The 19,402-nt window shown below is 44.1% G+C and overlaps 1 protein-coding gene across 1 annotated transcript; it reads left to right on the top strand.

The window, feature by feature from the left end:
• The first annotated feature begins 6,827 nt into the window (after positions 1 to 6,827).
• Positions 6,828 to 15,424, top strand: LOC123407185. Its single transcript, XM_045100263.1, has 2 exons — positions 6,828 to 7,013; positions 14,849 to 15,424. The coding sequence occupies exon 2, from the start codon at positions 14,875 to 14,877 to the stop codon at positions 15,166 to 15,168; it is 294 nt and encodes a 97-aa protein (XP_044956198.1). The 5' UTR covers positions 6,828 to 7,013; positions 14,849 to 14,874; the 3' UTR covers positions 15,169 to 15,424.
• The last annotated feature ends 3,978 nt before the right edge of the window (positions 15,425 to 19,402 follow it).

Here is a 19,402-nt window from a genome sequence, read left to right as displayed (position 1 = left end):
CACAAGTAAGGAGTTAGGATTAAGGATAACCAAGGTCACTGAGACAAAGATGTATCTCGATGTTCACTTCCTTGGAGGGAAGCTAGTCACCGTTAGAGAGGTGGATGTTACCACGAAGACACACCAACGCCACGAAGGCTCACCCTATTCTCCCTTTGAGATAACACCACGAAGGTGTTTCTCAACCACTAGTGGTAAGCCTTTGAGGTGGCTTCCAAACCCTCACAAACTTTTCCGGGGGAAATCACACGGATTGATTCCTCTCCGAAGAACTCCTACCGCCTAGGAGTCTCCAACCTCCAAGAGTAACAAGATCACAGGGAATGCTCAAAACTTGCTCAAATCTCAAATAGCTTGGGTTGAGAGGAGGAGAGGGAGACGATCTATCTTTTGATTGGAACAGCTCTCAAAGGGGCTCACGAATGCTCTTGGGATCTAAGATTTGGTGTGTGCAAATGTGTGTGAGGTAGAAATGTGTTCTTATGAGGATATGGCTGTGTTGGGCACCCTCTCACAAAGTGGGAGGGGGTATATATAGTGGGGAGAGTAAAATAGCCGTTGGGGACACTTTAAGTCAGACAGGGGTCGGACATCCGGTAGTTCACGGATGTCCGGCGTCCACAAGGGGTCGGACATCCAACAGGGGTCGATCGTCCGAGGGATGTAAATATATCTGGAACCACTGTGGAGTTGAACAGGGACCGGACGTCCGGAGAAGGCCGGAAGTCCGAGTTATTTGACTCAAACTTCTCTCGTGCAAGATTCCGGATTTCCGAAAGGGGACGGATATTCGGCCCTCGAACGTACGGAGGGAGCCGGAAGTCCGAGTTATATGGCTCAAGTTCTTCTGGTGCAAAGCTCCGGATTTCCGAAGCTGGCCGAACGTCCGGCCCTCGGACGTCCGGAGGGAGCCGGAAGTCCGAGTTATATGGCTCAAGTTTCTCTGGTGCATAGTTCGAGATTTCCGAAGCTGGTCGGACGTCCGGGCCTCGGACGTCCGGAGGGAGCCGGAAGTACGAGTTTTATGGATCTGATTTCTCTAGTATAGGATTCCGGATTTCCGAAGCAGTCGGTCGTCCGGCCCTCGGACGTCCGGAGGAAGCCGGATGTCCGAGGCACTGGTTCTGTTTTCCGATAACAACAGAGCAGTGGAGATGTGGTCTAAGCAGAACAGTGGAGATGTAGTTTGAGCAAGTTCATCGCAAAACCCGTGATCCCCTCTTAATAGTGCGGGATCCCTAAGGACTCAAGAATCATAAAAGGGTACTGATGATCCATACTTGAGTGTATACTTTTATTCGCTGATCATCAGTCCGCACCACTAACGTCAAAGGAACTGATACCTTTGAGTTAGCCCTTTCACTTGAGCTTGATGTTGTTGTTCCTTCTTGGCTCAAGTTGAAAGCAAGACATGATGAAGTCTTCAAGTAGCTCTCCCATACACAATGTGGAGAGCCTAGCTTATGTATTCATCTTCATTTGTCCACCATGTGAACATCCACAAGAATCAAGCATGTAGTGCTCAGGAATGCTTATCTTGATCTTGTCCTTGTTAGCACATGAGCTTGTCCTTATCAACACATGATCATTAACAATAGTTTCAATGATATATTCGTGCTGATCCACTTGAACTTGCACACCACAATCTTGATGACGATCACCACTTGGCGTCATCCTTCATGGGTTGTATGAGATCTTCCTTTTGACGCAAGCCCATGGAAGCACACCTAACCCCCACATAGGACTCTCACAAAGACCATGGGTTAGTACACAAACACGTAATGGACAATGCTTACCATACCATGGGATCACTTGATCCCTCTCGGTACATCTTATATGCTTTGTGTGTTGATCATCTTCATTTACTCTTTGTCTGAGATCTTGATCAACTTAGTGTCTCTATGACCATTCTTTGGATAATACCTTGAATACCATCTTGGTCATCATATAAACTCCTTGAACCCAACAGATGGACTTCAAGAAGTGCCTATGGACAAATCCTATAAATATAACTTAAGGCAACCATTAGTCCATAGGAATTGTCATCAATTACCAAAACCACATATGGAGATATATGCTCTAACAAGTTGCTCTCCACTTTAGCGTTTCTATGCACATGTATACTATGATAATTATGTATACCACGTCGAGTGTGATGGAGTTCGCCAGCGCGGTCGTGAGAGAGTGTAGCTCCAAGTAGTAGTTCAATGCATCATCTTCACGCATAGGCCCCGACAGCGTGCAACAACATCTTGGCGCGTCGTCGCTATAAACATGGAGTCCGCTCCGTCAACAACGTGGCATGTGGCCTGTCATGGATGTGCCATCGGACTGACCGATGGCATGGCAACGAGATCCTTCGGCGTTGTCCTAGACGAGAAGTTGTCGCCGTGTAGTCCCGCGTGGCAACCGGCGGCGGTGTCATTCGGCGTGGCCGCCATGAACGACACCGAGAGCAAGGAAACTACGCCGCCATGAATGACAGCGACAGCAAGGAAACCCTAAGTCTATGTGTGCTTGTGTTATGTACATGTTCAAGTGTATGGTAAGATTGTAATCAGGATTAGCTGTCCGGATTGAGAAACTACAGGAAAAGTGAGATTGGATGCTTTGAGATCCTAGCTGCCACATGTCGTTCATCGGGATGGGTCTCACTTGACGGCTCATGAGACCCGGTCTCATAGGATTTTTTTTAAATAGGAAAATCCAACGTCACTGCTACCTTCTCCTTCGTGCTGCATTTTCTCCCCCTCCCCCCTCTCTCCTCTCCTCTGATTTTGTCATCAAGAGAGCTCCCACACACCAAGAAACAATCCCGGCGCCCCAAGTCGTGGATCTGCTTCCACGCTGGCGTCCCAATCTTGCGGTGAGTGCAAGACCCTAACCCATGCATATGCTCTTTTTTTGAAAGTTAGCAAGAGAACTGCTAAGATTCATTGCAGAAGAAGAAGCCAAAGATGGCTGAAACTGTTCAGTTTATTGAAGAAAAATCGGGCAAAAACATGTACAGAACACATCATCCACAACGCCTAGCTAAGCTAGGCTAAAAGCACACAGAGTCATACAATAACGCCAAAAGGCCTAGCCAACACAACACAGACACAAAGGCACATCATTAAGGAGGTCGGTGTCATCGTATATCACCATCCGTGCTCACGGCCTGACGACTTCGACTTCACCAAAACTTCACCCAAGAGGACCATTCTGTCGTGATGATCATAACCGCCACAAGCATGCTGGACGACCCTATTGACATCGGAGCGAGAATACATACCCGATAGAGGAGCGGGCATGTGCCGCTTCGATCTCGCGAGGACAACCAACCTGACTTGCCTGGCGCTGCCTGCATGTCAAGAGTGCTCCGGTCGCACCACACCACCAATCAACTGCTAGCCGTAACCTTAGGCACCGCCACGGACATCGCACCATTGTAAGCTCCCCGCCAACCACTCAACCACGGACAAGATGATCCTACCAAGAGGTCAAATCTCCAAAAACGATGCTCCCATCGAAGAAATGACGCCAAAAGTGCCATCATCGCCGATCCAACTAGCAGATCTAGGTTTTCACCCGGAGACAGAACTCGAGAACAGATTAGATGCGAAAAACTCTTCCGTGATGCCTTCAACATGGAAGCAACATCCACAGATGTTGCCATCACCGGAAAAAAGCTAGGCTTTCGCCCGAAGAGATTCACACCTACGCCCAGCGACCTCGCCCCGGGCGCATCCACCACCAGATCTGGAACCTTCCGCTCCTCCCCTCCTGGCTGGAGCAAGAACAGCTACACCGCGGCACCATCCGACGACCCAGCGCCCGAACACAGCAAGCCCAGATCGGCCCCGTCCTCGTAGCAGCCTGAGTTGGCCAGATCTGGCTGAAACGAGCCTCCACCGCGCGACCACCCAACGCAACCGCATTGCACATCTAGCGCTACCACCGTCGGGCACCAGTCCGCCCTGACCATCGCAGCCATAGTCTAGGCCGCCGCCATGACGGGCGCGCTAGAGCCCATATCTGTCCAAAGCCGCCCATGGCCACCACCTCCAGCCCACCACGACGCACCCTAGCTCTGAAGCACGGGCATCGTGGATGCACACCGCCGCACATAGAAGCCCTGGCCCCGATCACATCCGTCGGCAAAGACGACCAAGCCGAGGCGACGGTGGCAGCGAGAGCTGGAGAGGCCGAAAAAGGGGAAAGCCCCGCCGCCGCCATCACGGGAACCCGCCTGGCTTCGCTGGTGGCACCTCTGGCGGCGGCGAGACGGGGGAAGGGAGGGGAGGTAGGTGGCGGCGGCGAGTAGGGTTTTGCTCCCGTGTCGCAAGAGGAGGGCGATGCCGCATATGCTCTTTTCTTGTTTGTGGGGTTGCGGGTAGATTTGTTTGGAGACCGTTGTTGCTCTTTTGACCATGATAGGGTGAAGGTTGGTGAGGCAACGCATGTTTAGAGGGCTGGCCCTGGTCATGGTTCCCGGTCCCGGGTCATCATGTATATGGAGATGAGGGTAAAACGCTTCGGAAATTATCAATATCAAATCTAACGGAACATACAAAGTGATTATAAGGCTGGTTGTAATGGGTAGTATCATATGATACTACTCTATGATACCACATCCGTAATGCATAGTACTCCCTCTGTCTCGGTGCATTAGGCATATTAGAAGGTGCACTGCAACCTAGGCACTTGGGTATGAGAAGAAATTAAATTGTAGAGGAAACCAATCACACTGTTCCTTTCACAACTAAAAACATGCTATTAATTAGAAGACCTCTTCAAATCCAAAAAACATGACCCATAAATTGCATGCATTGGTCCTTCAATTAATAGTTGAGTCTAATTAATATGCATGCAACTAGTACTATTTGATTTTCATAAGATGCCTGATGCACCGAGACGGAGGGAGTATCATATGATAGTCATTTATTGCCATGCAAGACACATAGTAGCACAACATTTAATATGATACGGTATCATGATATGATACTCAATCATCTCTTTCTTCATTTAATTCTATGCATCTTATCAAAATTGCCTAGTTGACACGCATGATACTACCTACTCCCTCCGTTCCTAAATATAAGTCTTTGTAGAGATTTTACTAGTGGACTATATACTGATGTATATAGACATACTTTAGAGTATAGATTCAATCATTTTGTTCCATGTGTAGACCCTTAGTGAAATCGCTTAAAAGACTTATACTGTATTTAGGAACGGAGGGAGTATGATACTCTCGGCCAGCCTAATGTTTCTCACGGTCACGCTATAAATAACAGCCCCTCCAATATCGCAAAAAGTCCACTGAAGGATACCCGATAAATTTCTGCTCCTTTATCTTCGCCTTCTCTCTTATTCCCCACAAACAGCCTCCGCTTCTCGAGCCGAGCAAGAAATCTCCTTCGGAGGCGAAAGAGAGAGAGGGGGAGGGACGGGCAGGGCAGGCAGAGGAAGCACGCCTGCCCAGATCATAACCGTCGGGCACCAGTCCGCCCTGACCATCGCAGCCGTAGTCTAGGCCGCCGCCATGACGGGCGCGCTAGAGCCCATATCTGTCCAAAGCCGCCCATGGCCACCACCTCCAGCCCACCACGACGCACCCTAGCTCTGAAGCACGGGCATCGTGGATGCACACCGCCGCACATAGAAGCCCTGGCCCCGATCACATCCGTCGGCAAGGACGACCAAGCCGAGGCGACGGTGGCAGCGAGAGCTGGAGAGGCCGAAAAAGGGGAAAGCCCCGCCGCCGCCATCACGGGAACCCGCCTGGCTTCGCTGGCGGCACCTCTGGCGGCGGCGAGACGGGGGAAGGGAGGGGAGGTAGGTGGCGGCGGCGAGTAGGGTTTTGCTCCCGTGTCGCAAGAGGAGGGCGATGCCGCATATGCTCTTTTCTTGTTTGTGGGGTTGCGGGTAGATTTGTTTGGAGACCGTTGTTGCTCTTTTGACCATGATAGGGTGAAGGTTGGTGAGGCAACGCATGTTTAGAGGGCTGGCCCTGGTCATGGTTCCCGGTCCCGGGTCATCATGTATATGGAGATGAGGGTAAAACGCTTCGGAAATTATCAATATCAAATCTAACGGAACATACAAAGTGATTATAAGGCTGGTTGTAATGGGTAGTATCATATGATACTACTCTATGATACCACATCCGTAATGCATAGTACTCCCTTTGTCTCGGTGCATTAGGCATATTAGAAGGTGCACTGCAACCTAGGCACTTGGGTATGAGAAGAAATTAAATTGTAGAGGAAACCAATCACACTGTTCCTTTCACAACTAAAAACATGCTATTAATTAGAAGACCTCTTCAAATCCAAAAAACATGACCCATAAATTGCATGCATTGGTCCTTCAATTAATAGTTGAGTCTAATTAATATGCATGCAACTAGTACTATTTGATTTTCATAAGATGCCTGATGCACCGAGACGGAGGGAGTATCATATGATAGTCATTTATTGCCATGCAAGACACATAGTAGCACAACATTTAATATGATACGGTATCATGATATGATACTCAATCATCTCTTTCTTCATTTAATTCTATTCATCTTATCAAAATTGCCTAGTTGACACGCATGATACTACCTACTCCCTCCGTTCCTAAATATAAGTCTTTGTAGAGATTTTACTAATGGACTATATACTGATGTATATAGACATACTTTAGAGTATAGATTCAATCATTTTGTTCCATGTGTAGACCCTTAGTGAAATCGCTTAAAAGACTTATACTGTATTTAGGAACGGAGGGAGTATGATACTCTCGGCCAGCCTAATGTTTCTCACGGTCACGCTATAAATAACAGCCCCTCCAATATCGCAAAAAGTCCACTGAAGGATACCCGATAAATTTCTGCTCCTTTATCTTCGCCTTCTCTCTTATTCCCCACAAACAGCCTCCGCTTCTCGAGCCGAGCAAGAAATCTCCTTCGGAGGCGAAAGAGAGAGAGGGGGAGGGACGGGCAGGGCAGGCAGAGGAAGCACGCCTGCCCAGATCATAACCAGGCAAGTACTGTTTTATTATGCATCCCCCATTCCCTTTACTCGGATCTGAGCTGTGCACCCCCCCCCCCCCCCCCCCCCCCCCAGATGAGATCTGTCTATTTGCAGAATCGTTTGATCATGTCCTGTACGATTGGAATTGGAGCAAACCTCCCCCGCAATTCTTTTGTTGGAGCAAACCTAGTCTAGATCGCTGTTTGGTGTGTACAGTCCGTGTTCCAATTTACTCCTATTTATGTTTTGGATTCACCAGCTATCTAGAAGATTATGTTCAAGAAAAAAATGCAAATCATGAGCCACAGAATCAAGGATAAATATACCCCCATTTTGCACAGCTGGATAGAAAGTCATCTCTCAGTTTAGCTGATTTTGCATTTGGGGAGTATGTTGCCTAAAACAGGAATTGGCTGAGCTTTGGCCATTTCCTTCCTTTAGTTGTGTTAGTCTCTTGTACATATTTTTAAAATTTTGATAAATAAAAATTACCATAATTGTTCTACGTTAAGTGCTTCAGAAAATATATATTAAGGAAGACTACAAATGTGCTATAGGTGTTTGAATTTCAAATTTAGTCTTTCGCTTTTTCATTGGTAGCTGTAGATGAAAGAAGGGTCTACAAGAATTAGATGACAAATAGCCCAGAAGCTGGCCTGTGTATTAAGTCTAAGCGACGAAAGAATTAATTTGGTAGTATCTGATTTATCTACCTGTGTTCAGTCCAGTTTTGTGCTTAATGCTTCGGTGCCTGTGGTTGTGGACTGCAAGTCCACAATACAAGTCAACATGTAAATCATGGCAACTGTAGTAATTACTCAATGTTCTTATTTTGGATTTGTTTTCTTCCAAGTAACCACATATAATTCATTACACAAACAGATTACAGAGATTACAGCCACACGAACAACATACATGTCTTGCAATTTTGCACCAAATACTCCGCAACAAGTAGAACTGTAATTTCACCTGTAGAGGATCCTGTGCCATGCTGAATCATCGTCCACAGCCCCCACCGAGACAACGTCGGAGACAAAGGGGAACTGCCACTATACCAATATCCGAGGGAGCACCTTTGCATACAAGGATGCTTTTTGAGCCGATCAACCAGACTGCTGCAAGCGATGAGACCGAGGCTTTGTGGCCTGTCGGCCAGGGTTCTTCCCCATGTCGACCAACTCCTGGCCCTGCCAACTTCTTCCGGTGCTGTCCAAGAAAAGGAACGCCGTTGCCTGCCACCATACACGTACCCCACTGCAAGACAATAAACAAAAATGTAGCAGCCGATGCTAACACCACCCGGGAGTGCCGAGCGCTGACCATCGGTCACAAAATCCCATCGGATCCGGAGGTTGGCAAGAAGACCAAGCTACCAGCTCCCTTGCGCAGCCGATTAGAGCATCGCCGATATGAGGGAAGAGCAGAGGCAGATTATTCCAACACGGTGCTATACCTACCATTGATGCAGCGCCTCTCGAAGCACACTAAGCCTATCCTATGTCACCGCCAGACACAAACCTATGAGGTCCCCGCCCACTACTGCTGCTGAAGCGGCAGATAGTGGACAAGGCCCCATAGCAACAATCATGGCGAGAGGACGCAAGAAAATCACCTCCCTGTCGCTGCTCCAGAGAGGTTCCTGGAATGTACGGAGCGGTTTCAAGTGCTCATATCATGGATGGCGCATCACTTTGCTTTTAAGTTCCTGCTTTTTTTAATATGATGAACATAGAGATACTCTAGATTTGTTGTGTACTATGCTTTTCAGTTCCTACAACCAGGTGGACAAAATGTATGAACTGTGGACGCCAATCTTCGGTTGTCCTTGTTTGGTCTGCAACTTCTGTGGCTGCAGCTGAAACATCTACGACCGGAAGGAGCAGCTGTAGCTGCAGCTGCAATGTTGAAGCTAAGGTGCAGTCGTTTAGTAGTCATACTGTAGCAGCTGCGGCTGGTGCTGAAACATGCTGAAATGACCAGAATGCCCTCTGTTGTTCTGTAGATTGGGTTTAAGTGCTGATTATATTCGACAGTAAATGACCCGGTTAAGCGCTGTTTTAGTCGCATATGACTAGCTCTCACATATTTGAACTGAAATTACACTAGTTTCAGTGAATTTGACATACTAGACATATGATAATAATTTTTTATCCATCATAACATATGGTATTAATTACGTATATATATAACATGAAACCTTCCTTTGGTTGCAAAATACATGGTTTTGGTGAAATACATCCCTACTCTCTTGCCACTATCACAGAATCAGCAATCATGTTACGAGTTGTGTCCATGGTAGTATTTCCACCTCCTGCATAGTTCCTCCAATTGTGTTGAGCACATGGCCTGGAGGATAGTAGTTATCATCATCATCACATCTAGCAAAGTGGTAATCATAGAAATCACTGCCTCTTATGAAGTTTTGCAATGTTATACCAGCAATGATAATCCCTGCTTGCTTCCCAGGTGGGTAGCTAGGCAAGTGTTTTAGAATGCGCCATTTTTGTTTCAACACAGTAAAAGATTGTTCTGTGACATTTCTAAGTCATGAATGGAGATAATTGAATATTTCTTCTCAGCCACTTGCAGCATGGCCCATATGAAACTCAGGTAGATGGTACTTTGTTCCTCTGAATGGTGCTAGATAACCAACCTGATTGGGCTACCTAGAATCAATGAGATAGTATTTTCCTACACAATGAAGATTAATGTCAAACAGGACACACAATACATTGTCAAGTTGACTTGTATGATTGTTTGAAGGAAATACCTGCCGGAAGATGAGGGGACCTTTCTTTGTGATTGTCAAATGTGTCCTTGAATATCCTTGTGTCATGTGCCGAACCAGGCCATCCAGCCACTACAGAAATGTATCTCATGTCGAAGTCACATACAACCATCACATTTTGTGATGAATAACCATGTCGACCAAAATGGTTAATCATGTTTTTAGCTGGTGACAGGGATATGTGTTCCATCGATGGCACCAATGTAACCATTGAAGCGAGGAAAGAACTTAGGGTCTTGAGTCTCTCCTGCACATTATTGAATTGGGGGTCAATGGATCTAATGATGTCTGCAGCAAATAAAATCAAACACTTAAAACACATGGTTGAATTTCTGTGAACTGTTTCAGTAGACCTCTCGAATTAGTTCTGGACTTGACTCACTGATTGTGGGCTACCAACAGTCCACGAGAATATCCCTAGAGCCTCCTCAGAACACTTGTTGCATGTTGCTCGTAACCCATAGTCACGTACCAAAGTCTCATGTAACAAGTCAAAACAAGGTCTGTGCATACGGGACATCTTGTAGCAATCTCTGGAGGACCCCAAGCAATCATAGACCCGCTCTTGTCTAGTGCATCTTACCTCTGTCCTTTCTTTCTTCATTAGATACTCCTCATTGTGCGTGGCAACAACAAAAGCAACATACATGTATCGATGAAGCCTCTTTTTTTAAGCTTCATCTTCTTTATGTCAGATTCAACCTCACTTAACTTGCACTCTCACTTGAACAATGGTACCATCATTGATAGGTGTTGTACTCATCTATGTACATAAAAAACAGTAACACATGACATTATTGAGGAAAGTGCTCAATTAAGCAAGCAAATACATAGTTCAACAGTTGTTCAATTAAGCAGGCAAAAGATACAGTTCATCGAGTTCTCAATTGTTTGAAACTAAGCAGGGAAATGCATAAAGATACATGACAGTCAACAGGATACACTACTTCCTTTCATCAAACTGTCTCTTGAGCCACAGTCTCTCTTCATTTGTCTTCATTGCATAGAAAAAGCTATGTTTGATGGTTTAGCGAACAACTTGTAGCCATGTTGTACTCATTACTAGTCTCGAATGCTCCACACTTGGCAACCTCTTCCATAATGGCAAGAATATCATCATTGTTGACTGTCTTAGTAGTTTTCCCCGCACGGTCTTCCTATATGACATGGACAACAAACCTCCTGAAGTCTTTTGGAACATTATTTTCTTAAACTTAGATGGACTACAAGGAATTGCATTTGTTGGACGCTTCGCTTTGGTTGTGCTGGGCTTGGTTGTACTGGACTAGGAGCAGTAGTATCATTCTCTTCGTACAACTCATGCACATCTTCCTGAGTTTGAGTTTGTTCCGCCTCTGTATCATCCCACTCCTGGCATGACAGATGACTATCCATCAACATTTGCCTTGTGAAACATGATTGCAAGCTCCGTCAAGCTGTGTGGAGGTCCTTTGCGGAAAGCTTTAGGGGCCGTTTGGTTCTTGGTAACAAGTTGCCACATATTCCCACACTTTTTTGCAAGTTTGCCTAAGGTTAGTTCTATAAAATGAGAGCCACAAGTTGGCAAGCCTAATGGAGTTTTGACACACTTTTTGAGTGTATGTGTCGTGGGGCCCTAGTGTGGCAAAAAGCATCTTGCCTAAGGTAAGGCTTGAACCAAACATCCTCTTAAGTTGGTCAAACTTGCCGGCAAGCATCTTGCTTAAGGTAAGGCTTGAACCAAACACTCTCTTTAGGTTGGTCAAACTTGCCTAAACTTAGGTGGGGCAATCTATGGCAACCTTAGGGGCTGTTTGGTTCTTGGCCACAAGTTGCCACATATTGCCACACTTTTTTGCAAGTTTTCCTAAGTTTAATTCTATAAAATGAGAGCCACAAGTTGGCAAGCCTAATGGAGTCTTGCCACACTTTTTGAGTGTATGTGTTGTGGGGCCCTAGTGTGGCAAAAAGCATCTTGCCTAAGGTAAGGCTTGAACCAAACATCCTCTTAAGTTGGTCAAACTTGCCGGCAAGCATCTTGCTTAAGGTAAGGCTTGAACCAAACACTCTCTTTAGGTTGGTCAAACTTGCCTAAACTTAGGTGGGGCAATCTATGGCAACCTTAGGGGCTGTTTGGTTCTTGGCCACAAGTTGCCACATATTGCCACACTTTTTTGCAAGTTTTCCTAAGTTTAATTCTATAAAATGAGAGCCACAAGTTGGCAAGCCTAATGGAGTCTTGCCACACTTTTTGAGTGTATGTGTTGTGGGGCCCTAGTGTGGCAAAAAGCATCTTGCCTAAGGTAAGGCTTGAACCAAACACCCTCTTAAGTTGGTCAAACTTGCCGGCAAGCATCTTGCCTAAGGTAAGGCTTGAACCAAACACCCTCTTAAGTTGGTCAAACTTGCCTAAAGTTAGGTGTGGCAATCTATGGTCAAACTTGCTTAAAGTTAGGTGTGGCAATCTATGGCAATCTTAGTCACAAACCAAACAGCCTCTTAGTCACAAACCAAACAGCCTTTTAATTGGCTTATAAATCTGCATATAAAAATAAATAAAACTTGTTAGTAGCATAATACAACATGACATTTCTAGAACTGATATTCATGTACAAAATAAACTAACCACACTCAATGCATCCCATTGAGCATCATCTGCCGTAATAGTTTGCTTCACACCATCCTATTCTAGTTCCTTTTTTTTTGTAAAATACCCATGCTGAATATATAGCTTTCATATCATCCCAACGATTTCTGAACTGTTTTCTTATATAGGTTCTTCCGGCCTGTGATTTGATCTCTGCGCTAAGCCCTAAAAGCCAACGGCAGTTAAGGACCTGATTGGCCTATGTCCAAGCTGTACTTGCTTAGCAGCACACTCGATCCCACTGAGCTTTCACTTTGGGCTCTTCCACCTATATAGTCAATTATCATTTTGCAAATTTGTATAAACAGATGACAATAGAGTAGCACTCACTAGTACCAAAATTGCCGTAGCACTCATTAGTACCAAAACAGCAGTAGCACTCATTAGTACCAGTATCATTTTGTAAATGGAGCAGTCACTAGTACCAGTACAATTTACAATTATAGAGCAATTACTAGCACCAATGTCAATTTGCTAGTCTAATGAAATGTTAGCAATTCCCTAATACTAGATGAAACATGAGCGAAGTTATGCCCAATCAACCGGCTGAGCGCATCACCTTAGGAAGATCATGCACACAGGTAACACATGCAGAGCACGCACGCGGAGCGCGCGCACGCTGGCAGAGGGGAGAGGGAGCAGAGAGAGCTTAGAGGGAGAGGCACAGCGGGTTACTGTGGTGTCGGACGGCGATCCAAGTGGCCGGTGGCCGAGGTTGGGATGGGTCATGGCGGTCCGGTGAGGGGGAGTGGCCGGTGGCAGAGGCAGTGGACGTGGCGGCGGAGTCTCTGATTCACCGACTGGTTGACGAGGTTGGGGCAGGTGATGGCGGAGATTGGGAACGACCAACCTAACGGTGGGGTTTGTGCGTTCGTTCGGTGACAGGTGAAGGGGAGAAGAAGAAACTATGCTTACAGGGAGTGACAATTGGTGCGTATAATGATCTTTAGTTGGTAGGCTGGCTCCATGTGTCTGTGGGGGGTGGGGGTTAAACCTGTCTTTTGATGATTTGGAGCTAGCTGCGGCTGAAAGAAGCCCGAAATATGGGCTGCGGCTTTTGGACGCTTTCTCAGGAGGGCCTTGACTTTGGGCTGCATGGAGCCAGCCTAAAAAATGGCCCATTGTTTGGGCTACAGCTTTTAGGGAACAGAAACCGCTGAAGAAACTGAAACAAGCACACCCTTAATGAACCAAAATACTCCCTCCGATCCTCAATTCTCTGCGCATAAGTAGAAGCGCAGATACCAAGGAGGTCCTTCTTGTGTATCTTTTGGACTACTTTGCCCTTGTGCATGCATGAAGATAGCACAATTTGTTCAATCACTGCATGCAACGGATTGGTAGCTACTTCAATATGTTTCTCTTTCCCCCACGCACGCGCCATGGGCCCGTTTGCATGCCGCTCTGATTGGTTGAAGTGCCGGTGCTCCTGCCAAAGTAATGAAAGCGTACGCGGCAGGTGGGGGGCAGAGATGGAAATAGTCGCGGGCAAAAGGTAGTACGCAGACTAATTAGGAAAAAATGAGCAAAAGTTATATGCAAACAAAAAAGAATCGGAGGGACATCACACTTGATGCATGTTGCTGGAGATTTTCTAATGTATACTTATACATGTTTTGGGTCTGCATTTTGTGATCAACTGATGTAAACTGTAAACACTCAGTCAGTAGCTTCTAACTTGTATTTCAATGTATGTAACATAGATATTTCTACAGGGTTTAATTTATACAGGAATTTATAGAACAGTATCGGTATGTCCTTGTCCTTCAGTATGCATTACCAAGGAAATTCCTGGTACACTAGGCGGCAATTGTTCAAGAAAATTCCTGGCAGTAACAGTAGAATTGTGGAAAGAACAGGCATCTTGAACATCTAGTCTTATTTTGTTACAAACTCATGTTTTTTCTTTACAAATTCATTTTGAGTAACCCTACTCATCGTTCTGCTTTCTTTCTTGTTGGTTATATATTTGTTTTTGTTCTCCCTTTCACCGAAATATCTGTTTTTCTGTAAGTTGCCTATTGGAATACTAGGTTTTCATAAATTTGTTTTACTCGCAAAACATACGAATGTATTGTAATAAATCATGAAATGTGAACTACGGAATATACAGGTAGAATGCTTATGAAGAGTTAAACATGATACACTGCTATTTGCTGCTGCTTCAGATTTTCTTTTCTAGACCTCTGTGTGATTACTGTCGGTCAAAGGTGTATTTGCAACTATAAAATATATGATGTTCTCTTTCCATTTTATGAAAATGCCAGTTTGATTCTTGTTGAGTTACATAAAAGTTTCACATCATTAAGGTATGTATTGTGAGGGATTTGAGCATTTAAAGTATTTGTTTCATCCTGGGGTGATCTGTTTTGAATTATGTAGCTTGAAATATGTATTTCTGTTGGTAAACTTGTTCTTTGTTTTGCACAGGATTCGAATTTGCCCGCTCATCAATCATGGTTATTGATTCATTATCATCGCCTCACAGGAGGTCACAAAACACATTCTTTCTGTCATCCCCTAAGAAGCCTCAATCATCTCGTGATGACGTTGGTAGTTGGTCTGCTCTGGTTGAGCGTCATCGCTTTCTCTTGACAACGCTAGTGGTGCTTGCCTTCCTGTGCACAATATATCTTTACTTTGCGGTGACCTTGGGCGCACCAAAAGCTTGCTCAGGGTTGACGGGAGATGAAATGACTGTATGTCAGGAAAAATCAGCCCTGCAACATGGAAAGTTGAAATATCTCTAACTCCGCTTGACGGTTTACGATGTGCTTGTGGTCCAAAGCCGTATATTCTTTGGTGGTGGATGCTGAAAGGGCTTGTATTGATGCTGATGTACATTTTAATGGAGTGATGGAGGGAATTGTCTGTGCTCTGAAGCGGTATAACTGAGTAGGTCCCATTTTATTATTTTCACCGTGTGGTAAAAGTATCATGGCACTACTAATTCACCGTGTGGTAAAAGTATCATGGCACTACTAATTCACCCGGAAGATTCTGATATTCTCTCATTTGCGGCGTGCTGTAGTCCTATCCTATATATGTTTGATTTTGCTAAAGCACATCTAGACGTGAGTATTGGTTAATCTGCGTCTCAAATCAAGTGGAAGATTCTGATATTCTCTCATTTGCGGCGTGCTGTAGTCCTATCCTATATATGTTTGATTTTGCTAAAGCACATCTAGACGTGAGTATTGGTTAATCTGCGTCTCAAAACTGTACCACACTAATGTATCGGAGCTGTTGTAGGTAGAAGAGTAGGATGTGCTCGCCCTAGCTTCAATGAAGGCCAAGATAACTGGTGACGTGGAGATTAAACGGATTCTTTTGGGACCTGCCATTGCGAAGAAACGAATATGTGTAGCATCTCATGCTAACATTCTGTTCTTAAATATAAGATTTTTTATGATTTCACTAAGACTACATAAGATCTTTTTAAAGATTTTACTACGGACTTGGTATGTAGTCTGACTTGCATTTATGACTTTGAAGATTTTTTTAAAGATTTCACTATGGACTTCTAAAGTCTGTAGAAATCTTTAAAAAGACTATTTATGTCTTTGAAGATCTTTTTAAAGATTTCGCTACGGTCTTCTTCTGTAGAAATCTTTAAAAAGACTTACATTTATGATTTTAAAGATTGGAAATGTTATAAATTGTTTAGAAATGGAAGCGAGAGACAAGACAAAATATGTAAAGTGAATCATTGTCTTTATTAATGATTGAGTATAAGTATATATATATATATATATATATATATATATATATATATATATATATATATATATATATATATAATCTTGAAGGGATCCATCCAACAGACGCGATAGTCTAAAGAGACACGAGCGAACAGCGTCCCTCGTGCATGACGGTTAGGGATAATGAAGATTCTTCGTAATTAACACATAGGTTAATTAAATCTCAACACTCCCCCTAATCTACGCTATCCTCGTAGACATTATCATCTTAAAAGCTCCTCCAAAACTCTGTGGAAAAAATGTAAGGAGTATAATATCTGATATGTTGCTAAAACTCTTGTAAACCTAGTGAAAAAAATAAGGAGAAAATGATGCAACGTATAATGGTTATTGTCTCTTTTAACTCAATACGAGAGAACCCATAGAGTTCAGAGGACAATAAATATGTCGTATATGCTTTCCTAAAAATCACGGTGGGGAAAACAGAAAGTAGGACATATGATCTTGTGTTGGTATTACCTCGTTAAAAACCTTTATGAGAACCTATATAGTAAACTCATGAAGGAAAAAAAGTATAATATGATGCATTGAACAAGAATAATTCAGGAAGATACCCCCTGTTCTTGCAAATTTCGAAGCTCGTCACATACCAATTCCATGAATAATTTTCTGGAATATAAAAGTTGATAGAGACTTTGTAAGAAAATCAGTCACATGATTTGGTTTGCAAAATATGCATATAGCGATGTTGCTTATTGCGTAACCTGTTTGCATCCGGGCAACACAAGAAACATTATCGATGAGATAATGGTTGGTGGAAGTAACCATGAGGTCTGTTTCGAAGACTCTTCATGAGAGGGCTATCACACCTAGTAGGAACACTAAGCTTGTCTATGATCTGACATAGCGGGGATCTGATCAATGTATCCAATGGTATTGGTGTTCAGATTTATCTGAAACTTGAAAAATCAGGACAAGATGTTTGATGCCTTTATACATATCGGTAGACATTCTTGAGTCCCAACCAATTGTGTTTGGTGGATCCAATGGCATTATGGAACGTTGAGTCCTAATATCTCATTTCCATGATCTCTCGGTCTAAATAGATATTTCTATACGTCTAGAGAATGAACTACCATGAGAGTTATAGATGGATAAGATTTGTCCATAATAAATTTCTCCAATATATTTTGGATATAGACAACATATTATATCATAATGTATGAATGAAGGTGCTCAAGTTGTAGTAACGAGCGGTATTTTGGTTTACCCAAATCCTTCATTTTAAACTCTGTCATTTAGATGATTACATGTGCCGTCTGCAGACACACACATATGGATAATTATCATTTTAGGAGTAATCTTTATGCATAAGGAACTCATTATGTTTGTTGTACCATATGTACCTCCAACAATAAGTCGTATTGTGACTTAGTGATTTTTACACAATGTATATTGCATTTTGCATTTCGAGTCAGAAATGAGATTCCATCGGGAATCAGTCATATATGTTTGAATCTAGTGATCCACATGGATATGTGATCACTACATCTATCAACTACAGAGATAGATGATTTTGTATTGCCAAATGATATAAGTTATCGGAAAGAGATTCCACATGTGGAGAATAGTTGGGTATCTGCGGAAACCCTTGTGCTACAATACTTGCTCCGTGTTTCACCACCTTGTTGTTCTCAATTCTATTTCCAGAAGAAAACTCATGTTGGTATTGCTTATGAATACCTTCCCATTATCGAGCAAGATCATTTCTACCTAGATTATACCTTATGCTTGAGTTCAGTCTGGGTGTTGTTCACACGTTGCCATGTCCATGGTCTTTGTATCTGAATCACTTGAAAGGTTTTTTTACAATCTAGTTGAGAAATGTATGTTGACAATTGTAGACTTTCAGTTATATGTTTCTCCAGAATCTATATATCAAATATACTTGATGAAAATATCGTTACCCATGATGACTACTCACAATTTCCCAATACGATCGAGTCGGGTATTTCGATGTCCCGGTCATTGTGTGTACTATGACCTGGGTTGGTGGAGGTTTTCCATCCATTGGGTATGCTACCCATTAGGTGTTTGTCAACGTGAAGTTGACTTGCATTTACCGTGATGTAAGCGTTGCCCGATCTTTCGATGAGAGTAGGGATAACTATCGATTTGGTGGATTTTGACTTTGACGATCCGACCCTGCCGTAGGCAGGATCAACCTGAACACGAGGTTCGAGTTCCTGCAAACAACCGAAGAACCGACAAGAATAATGATAAATTGCAATCTAAATTGCCCACTCACGCCTTCGTTGTCGACGGAAACGTCTCCTCCCACTGAAAGCACTTCGTCGAAATACCTGGAATAAATCCAGGAAAATGCAAGCACCAACGTCAAGTCTGAGACTTGAACTCTGGTGGGTAGGGGATACCACAGTCCTCCTAACCATCCAACCACGGGTTGGTTTGCATTTAATAGTGCTTGTTTAATCTGGACTGTTGCACGTCGCGTGGAGGTTTCCTAATCCAAGGTGTGTTGCATGCGGCACGTTTTAAACCAAGCAAACGTACGTGGCCATATCTTCTCCAATATCACATGTGAGGGTTCATGTAGGCAAATCAATAACCGTTGGACTCTTACTCTTGTGGGCTCGTGGCTGGCTTGTGATGTTGGCTTCCATATAGGCAAAGGAATAACCGTTGAACTCTTGTGGGCTTGTGGCTGGCTTGTGGCGTTGGCTTCCATGCACGATGATGGCTGGTTCTGGTGAAAGCCATGCATGCAACACCGAATGGCCAACACGTTACTCTTCATGTTATGGGTGCTCGCATGCATGTATATATTCAACATGTTATGTGATAGCCTAGCATATTAGGGATGGTAAACTACTCATATCAATAACGAATTCCTTCTTTTTCGGGAGCCCATTCGAACAGAACTCCTAGGTTAAGCGTGTTCGGCTTGAAGTAGTTTTAGGATGAGTGACAGACCAGAAAGTTGGTCACGGGTGCGCATGAGTGAGGACAAAGTGCGCAGAAAAGACTAGTATTGATATGTGGGACCAGTCTAGATCCCGCCAGGAGTAACGCCGTCGGCGGATGTGTCCGGGGCGTTACAAGTTGGTATCAGAGCCGACCCTCGCGGTTACACGGATGTTTGCGGATAGGTGTACGGTCATGTTATTCATGACGTTCGTGACCCGTCGTGGCACACGACATGGTACATGTACTCGACTGGATGCATAGACGTTTGTATCAAGAGGGAACACTCCCACTAGTA

The sequence above is a fragment of the Hordeum vulgare genome, chromosome 7H (genome assembly GCF_904849725.1).
Source record: "Hordeum vulgare subsp. vulgare chromosome 7H, MorexV3_pseudomolecules_assembly, whole genome shotgun sequence".
In the NCBI taxonomy this organism is placed as follows: Eukaryota; Viridiplantae; Streptophyta; class Magnoliopsida; order Poales; family Poaceae; genus Hordeum; species Hordeum vulgare.
The sequence above is the reverse complement of the archived record's forward strand: the minus strand, read 5'-3'. Positions and strand labels throughout refer to the sequence as shown.

What these genes read in the sequence shown, in the direction of transcription:
- LOC123407185 (XM_045100263.1), top strand. Translation starts at nt 14,875, where the DNA reads ATGGTTATTGATTCATTATCATCGCCTCACAGGAGGTCACAAAACACA.